General features: G+C 42.5%; 1 protein-coding gene across 1 annotated transcript in view; it reads right to left on the reverse strand.

The window, feature by feature from the left end:
* Positions 1 to 3,925, reverse strand: part of LOC144507930 (protein lifeguard 1) — a 28,874-nt gene extending 24,949 nt beyond the window's left edge. The window contains exons 1-2 of the mRNA XM_078235497.1: positions 3,826 to 3,925; positions 3,283 to 3,638 (exon numbers count right to left, since the gene is read on the reverse strand). Coding sequence (XP_078091623.1) covers positions 3,283 to 3,613 — 331 coding nt within the window. The 5' untranslated portion in view covers positions 3,614 to 3,638; positions 3,826 to 3,925. The remainder of the gene's footprint in view (positions 1 to 3,282; positions 3,639 to 3,825) is intronic.
* Positions 3,926 to 10,111: the final 6,186 nt, after the last annotated feature.

Raw genomic sequence — 10,111 nt, forward strand, 5'->3', positions numbered from 1 at the left:
TGAATAGGTTGGGACTTTATTCCCTGGAGCGTAGAAGATTGAGGGGAGATTTGATAGAGGTGTATAAGATTTTGATGGGTATAGATAGAGTGAATGCAAGCAGGCTTTTTCCGCTGAGGCTAGGGGAGAAAAAAACCAGAGGGCATGGGTTAAGGGTGAAAGGAGAAAAGTTTAAAGGGAATATTAGGGGGGGCTTCTTCACGCAGAGAGTGGTGGGAGTGTGGAATGAGCTGCCAGATAAAGTGGTAAATGCATTAACATTTAAGAAAAACTTGGACGGGTTCATGGATGAGAGGGGTGTCGAGGGATATGGTCCAAGTGCAGGTCAGTGGGACTAGGTATAAAATGGTTCGGCACAGACAAGAAGGGCCAAAAGGCCTGTTTCTGAGCTGTAATTTTCTATGGTTCTATGATCAACCTGCCTCAACCTCCTCCAGCACCTCTCCTTTATTGTTCCAGTTTAGTGGTTCCATGCTCATTTGATCATAGCAAGCACTTCTCGAGCAATAACTTTTCTCTACTCTTTGCCATTAGCTCTGGACTTCCTTGACAACATCTGCATTTGCTGATCTAGGATCCACTTCCCCACATAAGCTAATGAAACTCAGCTCCAGCTATCTCTCTCTTACCTCCTCGACCTCGTATCAGCCCTGTGCCATCCAGTCTTGGATGAGCCATTCTTTCCACCAATTAAACTTTGGAAAGATTACATCATTTTATTTGGATCCTGTCACAAATATCCACGCTCTTGCCAACAATTCAACCCCTCTCCCTGACCACTGTTTCAGGCTGAACTAGACTACTTCCAATCTTGGGCTGCTGTTCAACTCTTCCCTGAATCTTTGATTCCTTTTCCCCATTTGCATAACTGTTTTCATTTCTGCCCCTCCATCAGTTCATCTACCACTGAAATGCTCATCCCTGCCTTTGTCACTTCCAGATTCAACTATTCCAATATTTCTATGGTTGGTCTCTCAACTTCCAGCCTTCAGTTCATCCAAAATCTGCCACCTGTATCCTATCCTACACCAGGTCCTGCTGATCTATCACTGCTGTTCTTAATGGCCTACAGTGGTACAGTGGTTGTTGGGTTCCCTCAATTTAAAAAAACTTCTCCTTATGTTTAATTCCCTTATACTTCACCACAAGATTCTCAAGCCCTACAATGCTCAAACTTTCTGTTCATCTGACTGGGCTCCTCTGCAGCTTAACCTCACCAGTGCCAGTCAGACCTTCAGCTATTCAGGCTAACAGATCTGCAGTCTTTTTCCTAAACCATCTGGCTATCCTCCTTTAATATCACTCAAAGTCATCTCTTTGATCAGGCTTTTGAAAAATAAAATATAGAAAAATAATTCCAATCACCTACTAGCCTAGAATCATAGAATCCCTACAGTGCAGTAGGAGGCCATTCAGTCCATCAAGGCTGCACTGACAACAATCCCACTCAGGCCCTATCCCTGTAACCCCACATATTTATCCTGCTAATCCCCCTCATACTAAGGGGCAATTTAGCATGGCCAATCAACCTAACCCGCATCTTTGGAGTGTGGGAGGAAATCCATGCAGACACGGGGAGAACGTACAAACTCCACAATGTCACCTGAGGCCAGAATTGAACCGGGGTTCCTGGAGCTGTGAGGCAGCAGAGCTAATGACTGTGCCACCATGCCGTCCCTGGTAGCACATTAAAAGGTATCTTCTTCAGATTCTGATCTACTGTTTGAAGTGGCAACTATGCTTTGCTTTCAGTCTATCTGAATTATGGGCGGCACGGTCGTTAGCACTGCTGCCTCATGGTGCAAGGGACTCGGGTTCGATTCCCGGCTTGGGTCACTCTTTGTGCGGAGTCTGCACATTCTCCCCGTGTCTGCGTGGGTTTCCTCCGGGTGCTCTGGTTTCCTCTCACAATCCAAAAGAAGTGCTGGTTAGGTGCATTAGCCATGCTAAATTCTCCCTCAGTGTACCCGAACAGGTGCTGGAGTGTGGCGACTAAGGGGTTTTCACAGTATCTTCATTGCAGTGTTAATGTAAGCCTATTTGTGAAACTAATAAATAAATTTTAAACTTTTATTTGTGAATTTTTATAAAAACGTTAAGCTAGATCTTGTATTAGACAACCAGGCCAATTATTATACCAAGAGTGCTTGCATCCACAATCATCTGACTTGAGGGTTCAAAGGCTAAACTGTAGTTGCGAAAACACGGTGTGGGAATGCAGGCTTTGAGAATATCAAGAGCAGAGCTAAAAGGGACGTTAACATCACCCCACTCCATCTGTAGTTTATCACAATATATAGTCTAATTTTATGGAGTGATTATTTTCAACTTTGATTCTATTCATAGAATTGTAGGAGGCCTACAGTGCAGAAAGAGGCCATTCAGCCCATTGAGTCTGCACTGACAGCAATCCTACCTAGGCCCTATTCATGTAACCCCACATATTTACCCCGCTATTCCCTCTAACCTACACACCCCAGGACTCTAAGGGGCAATTTAGCATGGCCAATGCACCTAACCCGCACATCTTTGGATTTTGGGAGGAAACCAGAGCACCCGGAAGCAACCCACGCAGACATGGGGAGAACATACAAACTTCACACACAGTGACCCAAGCCGGGAATCGAACCCGGGTCCCTGGAGCTATGAGGCAACAGTGCCACCCATTCACCTCATGATGATGTTCACATCAAAAAATTAGTAATTATAACTGGACTGCAAGTTTTCTGGGGAACAATTGCCAGAAAATGTCATAGTTAGAAAAGCCTCGGAGCCTTTGCTGCCTATACTGTTCTTCTGAGTAACTAGTTCACACCTTCGCATTTTGTAATGTTACTGATATTTTAATATGAATTAAATTAAACAAATCAAGCAAATATTTAACAATCAAAACAATTATTCTGATACTGCACCTGAATTATCAGCAATTTCAAGATGCATTTTGGTTTCTTTGTCGTCTATTGTCATTCCCTAGATTTATAAACGCTAGTGATTATTGAACGATTTGCATGTTTTACAATTAAAGTTGTAAGTTTTGCAGCATTTTAGATGATTGAATCACGTTACTTAATAGCGATCTCAAATGTCTTTAGTTGCACTGAGCACCACTTCGTAGGCTGGTTAGCTCAGTTGCTTAGGCCATGGTACTTAAAAATGCCAAGAGCATGGTTTAGACCCAGACTGGTTGAGGTAGTTCTTGAGATCTATCATGATATCAAATCTCAGACAAGAAGGACACTACATTGAGAGATACATTCCTTATCCATTAAGAGAATGACTTACCTCTCCTTATGACTTTCTCTGAAAAGTTCTGTGCTGTTTCATTTGCAAATTCATTTTGGTACTCCGGAGGTGCGTCATCTAGTGATGCTGGAGGAGCCCCTGCGAAAGCTTGGTATGGTTCATTTGTGTGATGGCCCTGCAGCGAGTAATCCTGGGGTGGATACTTTGGAGCAGGGTATTCATGAGAAGGGTAGCCTGGTGGGAAATCCTGCTGACGACTGCCCTGAGAGCATTCCAAATGCGATGCTGGATGGAGTGAGCGTGTTTGGGGGTAAGGATACACTCTGTATGCACCTTGTTCCACAATATTCACATGTGACGTCTTATCCATTTCCAATCGCCGTTGTATTTTTTCTCTAGATTGAAAATCATTTGAATTAATATATTTGTGTATCATAATACTCCTGAAAAGATTTGTAAAATTCTTGAAGGAGAACCAGAACATGAGGTGCTAGAATATAGATTAGCGCATGCTTCATTTTACTTCAATTCAGATATTTTCCAAAAGTGATTCTTCAATAAAATAGGAATGACTGTACTTACTGTGCTTTTGTTATTCAACAGTTGTTCATGCGAAGGTACGGAAAACTGCCTTCAGGAAATAACTAGTGTAAGGTACAAACCAGCGCCTTTTGTTTACAATGGCACTTTGTGACGTTTATCTGTTGTTTCAAAGTCATATTTTGTGACGTATTTGTCATTGGTTTCCTTGGAAACTTACAGTTGAATAAATTCCGAACGATGTGTCTCTGTAACCTTTGATATGAAGTAAATCATTGACAAAGAAGAGGTAATTTATCCTTCCCTACCTTCATTTCTCTCTTCACATAATTCTCAATTCTCCTGAAGCACAATTCCTCAAACATCATAGTATCCTGACAGTTCAGAAGGAGGACTATCGGCCCATTGAGTCTGTACCAATCACAATCCCATCCAGACCCTATTCCCACCACCCCACTCATATACCCTGCTAATCCCCTTGACACAAGGGTCAATTTAGCATGGCCAATCAACCTAACCTGCACATCTTTAAACTGTGGAAGGAAACTGGAGCACCTGAAGGAAACCCACACAGGCACGGGGAGAATGTGCAAACTCCACACAGACAATGACCCAAGGCCGGAATTGAACCTGGGATGCTGGTGCTGTGAGGCAGTAGTACTAACCACTGTGCCACCATGCCGCCCAACATGGCCCATACAAGGTCATCACTCCCAAATGACCTACCTAACTTCATATGTGAGACTAGGGAAATAAAGTCTTGAGGGCTATTCAACTGTGAAGGGCATTGGAGCCATGCTTAAGTCCTGTCCCCAGTTGATCTACACACAAATGCACTTCCGAGCATTGGGTTACCAAATTGTGTTGAGGATCAAGAAACCTGGCTGACTTTTCACCTCTTAATCCAGAAGCTCTAAGCATAATCGAGGTGTTTCAGCCCTTAATACTGATCAGCTAATGTGTCAATAGCTGCTTTTTATCATGGGTAAAGGTAGTGTTGGCACCTTTGGCTCCTGAAGGACATAACTTGTGCAGAAGGAGGCAATCTCAGGATAAATTTGCAGTTCACTAAAAGTGCCTGCTGCACAAAGCCAATAAGAACCAAATCTTCTTGACAGCCGACCTTAAAGTTTTCCAGATTTAGTAATGGACCAGGCGGTATGTTTATTCTCTCGGGCTTTAGGAAATCTCAGTCTGACCCTTTGCATAAAACCCACTCGTGTTCTCTTGTTATTATTTTTTCTTACCTTAAACAAATGAAACCACTTTTTTTGTTAAAACAGATAATGCAGCAAGGAAAGTGTTTCTTGCATCTGCCTTTATCACCTAATATTGTTCAAATTGGCTAGCTTTCTTATCTGATCTTTTAGTTATCAATTTACAGCTAATTTTCTGGGAAAGAGTGGAAATTCAGATTATTCCTGGCTCAAACGAAATAAAATGGTTCTTACCATTCGCCTTTATGTCAAGACAAATTTATACTGTATAAATATCCTATGAACTGTATCCTGCTTTGACCCAGGTTTATACAAAGTTCATTGTCTTTTTAATAGTGGAATGTTTCTTTCTGTTGATGGGTGGCATTAATAATTATTTTTTTAAATTGGCAACATACACACAATAGATATTTTTTGGAAACAGGGAAATCCTGAAAGAGTTTACATTGCTTGAATAATTTTTGGATCAAAAAGGGTAACTTCTACATAAACTGTGTGTGTGTGTTCTAAAAGTAACTGTCTTAAGATCATTATGGTCCTGTTTGTGTATATGTGTCTTTTCTTTATTGTAATAAACAGTCTTTAATGACTGTTATACTACAATTGGACTGGTTACTTTCTCACTGGGTCTTCCACATGACTCCTCGCATGATTTCTGTGAACAAAATTATACACCACCATGAGGGTTGGGACACCCTCACAGATAACATCATCCAGGTTTGTGACATTATGTTAACAGACCTTTTACAATAGTTAAAATTTAACTTTGTTTTTATATTACAGGGTTTGTACCTTACCCTATGTCAAGACAAATTTATACTGTATAAATATCCTATGAACTGTATCTTGCTTTGACCCAGGTTTATACAAAGTTCATTGTCTTTTTAATAGTGGAATGTTTCTTTCTGTTGATGGGTGGCATTAATAATTATTTTTTTAAATTGGCAACATACACACAATAGGTACACATTACTATTAGGGACATTTTAATTTGCTTTGTCTGTGCTTTCATTTAAATATAATACCATTTGTTATAAGAAATGGATTTAAATGATAGCAGCAGTGATTTAGCTGTGAACATTGGTGTTAATTTCTACTGCAGGCATCCATAAATGAATCGGAAATGTTTGTGTTTATCCCCCTCCGTGGTTTCACAATCCATTTCTCTGACTCTGCCCTTTGTGCAACTGTCAGTTATTCTGTTTGCTGCTTAGTCATAGAGGTCATAGAGGTTTACAGCATGGAAAAAGGCCCTTCGGCCTAACTTGTCCATGCTGCCCTTTTTTTTAAACCCCGAAGATAGTCCTAATTGCCCACATTTGGCCCATATCCCTCTATGCCCATCTTACCCATGTAATTGTCTAAATCCTTTTTAAAAGACAACATTATACCCGCCTACTACTACGTCTGGCAGCTTGTTCCAACACTCGTCACTCTCTGTGTGAAAAAATTGGCCCTCTGGACCCTTTTGTATCTCTCCCCTCTCACCTTAAACCTATGCCCTCTAGTTTTAGACTCCCCTACTTTTGGGAAAAGATATTGACTATCTAGCTGATCTGTGCCCCTCATTATTTTATAGACCTCTATGCGATCACCCCTAAGCCTTCTATGCTCCAGAGAAAAAAGTCCCAATCTATCCAGCCTCTCCTTATAACACAAACCATCAAGTCCCGGTAGCATCCTAGTAAATCTTTTCTGCACTCTTTCTAGTTTAATAATATCCTTTCTATAATAGGGTGACCAGAACTGTACACAGTATTCCAAGTGTGGCTTAGGCTGCACATTCTGAAATTCTTTCCCTAAACCTCTCTGTCTCTCGCTCCTTCTTTAAAACCCTGTTAAAAAAAACAGATTAATTGGGATGATCCCTGGATTAAAAAGGTTAAAAGTGCTGGAAAAACCCAGGAGTCTGGCAGCATTTGTGGAGAGAGAAACAAGAGTTAACGTTTCAAGTCCAATGTGACTCCTCTTTGGAACTTCTTCAAAGTCGCATTGCGTGGCCACCTGCATGGAGCAGCAGTGCAACAGGCAGCTGAGTGGATACTGGGCCAACCAATAATCTGCACACTCAGTCTGCCACTTTAAGCAAACTGGAGCAATATTACACCTTGACCATTCAGCGTTTCACTGAAGTGCTCTTGGCTAGTAAGGGAATGGACCATGACAGAGGAGATGGAGAAAGGGCAGGTGGAAGTAGGGACTTTGCTTTCACACTTTATCCCTTACCCTTCTCATAGTCAGAGCCCTGCATGCTGCTTCCTGTCCTGATGACACAGCCTACCCTGCATGACTCTGCTGAAACCTGTCGGGGTACTAGGAATAGGCAGTGCCGGATTTAGACTTGGTGAGGCCCTAAGCTATATAAAGCTTGGAGGCCTCTTGTTAAAAAGTTACACCAAAAGGTCTCACAAAGGTGCGTCCCAAAACAGGACCTTGGGTCACCACGATTTGTTGTTTCAACTGTGGATGTCGGCTCTGCAACGCTCACATTTGCATCACTTCCAGTGTTTTCCTCAGCTGAGATTCCAGACTCTGTTGTCTCAGTAGCAGAGGCACTAGGCTGTGGTTGTTTTGGACTTTGCTGATCAGCATGGGTTTGTGGATCCTTATCTGTTTCTGGAGTAAAGTAACTGTCAACTTTTGGTAATTTTTTGAGTTGCTCTTCAAGCTGGTGCTTTCTTTTTCTTTTCTGGTATCCGCTCTTAAATGTTCTCTTCATTGTAAACCTTCTGAAATTTTGTGAGGCCCCTGCGGATTGTGAGGCCCTAAGCTGTAGCTTGTTTAGCTTATGCCTAAATCTGGCACTGGGAATAGGAATGTAGCCTGATGAGCATTCATAAAGTTTTAAAAGTTTAAAGTTTGTTTATTAGTTACAAGTAAATTTTACATTAACACTGCAATGAAGTTACTGTGAAATTCCCCTAGTCGCCATACTCCGGCGCCTGTTCAGGTCAATGCACCTAACCAGCACGTCTTTCAGACTGTGGGGGGAAACTGGAGCACCCGGAGACAACCCATGCAGACACATGGAGAATGTGCTAACTCCACACAGGCAATGACCCAAGCCAGGAATCGAACCCAGGTCCCTGGCGCTGTGAGGCAGCAGTGCTAACCCACTGTAAAAAAAAATCAGCAAAGTGAAGACGCAGCAAAGCCTGAAGGTTAAAAGGGCGAACTCTGTATAAGGCTAAGGACTGCGGGAGCAGCAAAGAATAGGATGTGCAGCTATGGAACACACATGGGAATTGATTGGACAGTGGTTGCTGCTATTCCTTGAACAGACAGTGATTGAACACAGACTCCAAGTGTGTTGTGTCCTGAGAAAAATTACGACCTCTGACAGAGGCATGGCTCTCAGTATTCATAACCAAAAAGATAGTGATCGATTAGTGTCTGTCCTTGATGTACGTGACTGAAAACATGACCAGTACCAGCAAGATCACTTTAAGAAGGAGAGACAAAGAGACACTAGCAGCAGTAACCCAGGATCAACCACTGTAGAAGCAAGACCTGAATTTGGGACTCGGAGATTTGAAACAAAACCCATCAGCAGGGAATCTGATCAGTTGGCCTCACCACTTGTGTATCTTTAAGTTCAATTTGTGAGCTTGGATATTTTGTGAGTTTTGATAGCTTTTGAATACTTGTGTATTTTTTTATTCATTCATGGGCGTTGCTGGCTGGCCAGCGTTTATTGTCCATCCCTCATTGCCCTTGAGAAGGTGGTGATGAGCTGCCTTCTTGAACTGCTGTGATCCACGTGCTGTGGGTTGACCCACAATATCGTTAGGGAGACAATTCCAGGACTTTGACCCAGCCACTGTGAAGGAATGGCGATATATTTCCAAGTCAGGACAGTGAATAGAATGGAGTAGGTCAAAGGTTAGTTACTTTGTGTGTAATGAAGTAAGTCAGAAATTAAATACCAAAAGAGAAAAAGCTGGAAAATCTCAGCAGGTCTGGCAGCATCTGTATGGAGAGAAAAAAGCTGACGTTTCAAGTCCAGATGACCCTTTGTCAAAGCTCGTCAAAGAAATTAAATACTTTGGTGGGATTTCACTGCCGCACTCACCCCCAAGGCTGGAAAATCCCACCCGAGGTCAACGAACCTTTGCATGGTCTGTGTCCCACCTACTACAATTCCCATGGAGGGCGAGATGGCAAAATTCTGCTCTTTATGTATAACAAATGTTGATGCCTGGTCTAATTTGGTGGTAACTTGGTACAGTACAATAAAGGAGATTTGTTCTACAATAATTTGAGAGTTTGAGTCTTTGTCCATGCTTCAGTTGATCCGAGTTGGAGGGAAACTGGGAGGAAATGGATTTGTAGTTGCAGAAGAATGTTTAACAGTGTTAATTTGCCACGTTTCTCTTTAATATTTACGAACCAGAAATTTGATTCCATTGCCCCATTCTCCCCATTTTTGCCTACTGCCTGTCAAGTGCTTCTACCTTGTGAAGAATGGTATGACAAGTCTTAAATGGGTATCAAATGGGTGTCTGTGAGAGATGAATTGCTAATAGTAGTACTGCTTTGTACTGGAAGCTGAGGGGGTGGGAGGTTGGGGGGGTGAGGGGGAGGGGCACAGTGACTTCAACATTGAGGTGCCAGATGGCAGCACTGCCTCAGAAACTGCCTGACTAAAATCTTCCCAACATTCCAGGCAATGAGGTGAGCGGCTATAGGGGCCTACAGCACATCAGGCTCCTATTTCTCCATTGAAAATGCAGTGGAGTCACCAACTGGAGTTCCGGGCTTTGCTGCTGCACAGTGTTGTGTAAAACGCAGCAGGTTACCACCATTCTAGAAACCCTTTCTGGTCCTTTGTCCAGGCACCTGAATTACATCCTGACCTTCACACTGGATTGCTCAATTACAACTCTTGGCTTTGATTGCAGATTTTGTGGATATTAGCGGTAAGTCTCCTCAAGGGTGTCATTAGCCAAGAGCTTTGAGGATATCTTGTCTACAAGGAGCCACCTGCTGGAGGTGTACCTTGCCACTTCAGAGCACACAATGGTAGCTCTCTGACAATTTTGCATAGACAGGATGATCCTTTGTAGGTTACATAGCAGCTAAATATTGATGGACTGGAGCCCCCTTCAATT

Source organism: Mustelus asterias, chromosome 2, assembly GCF_964213995.1.
Source record: "Mustelus asterias chromosome 2, sMusAst1.hap1.1, whole genome shotgun sequence".
NCBI lineage: Eukaryota > Metazoa > Chordata > Chondrichthyes > Carcharhiniformes > Triakidae > Mustelus > Mustelus asterias.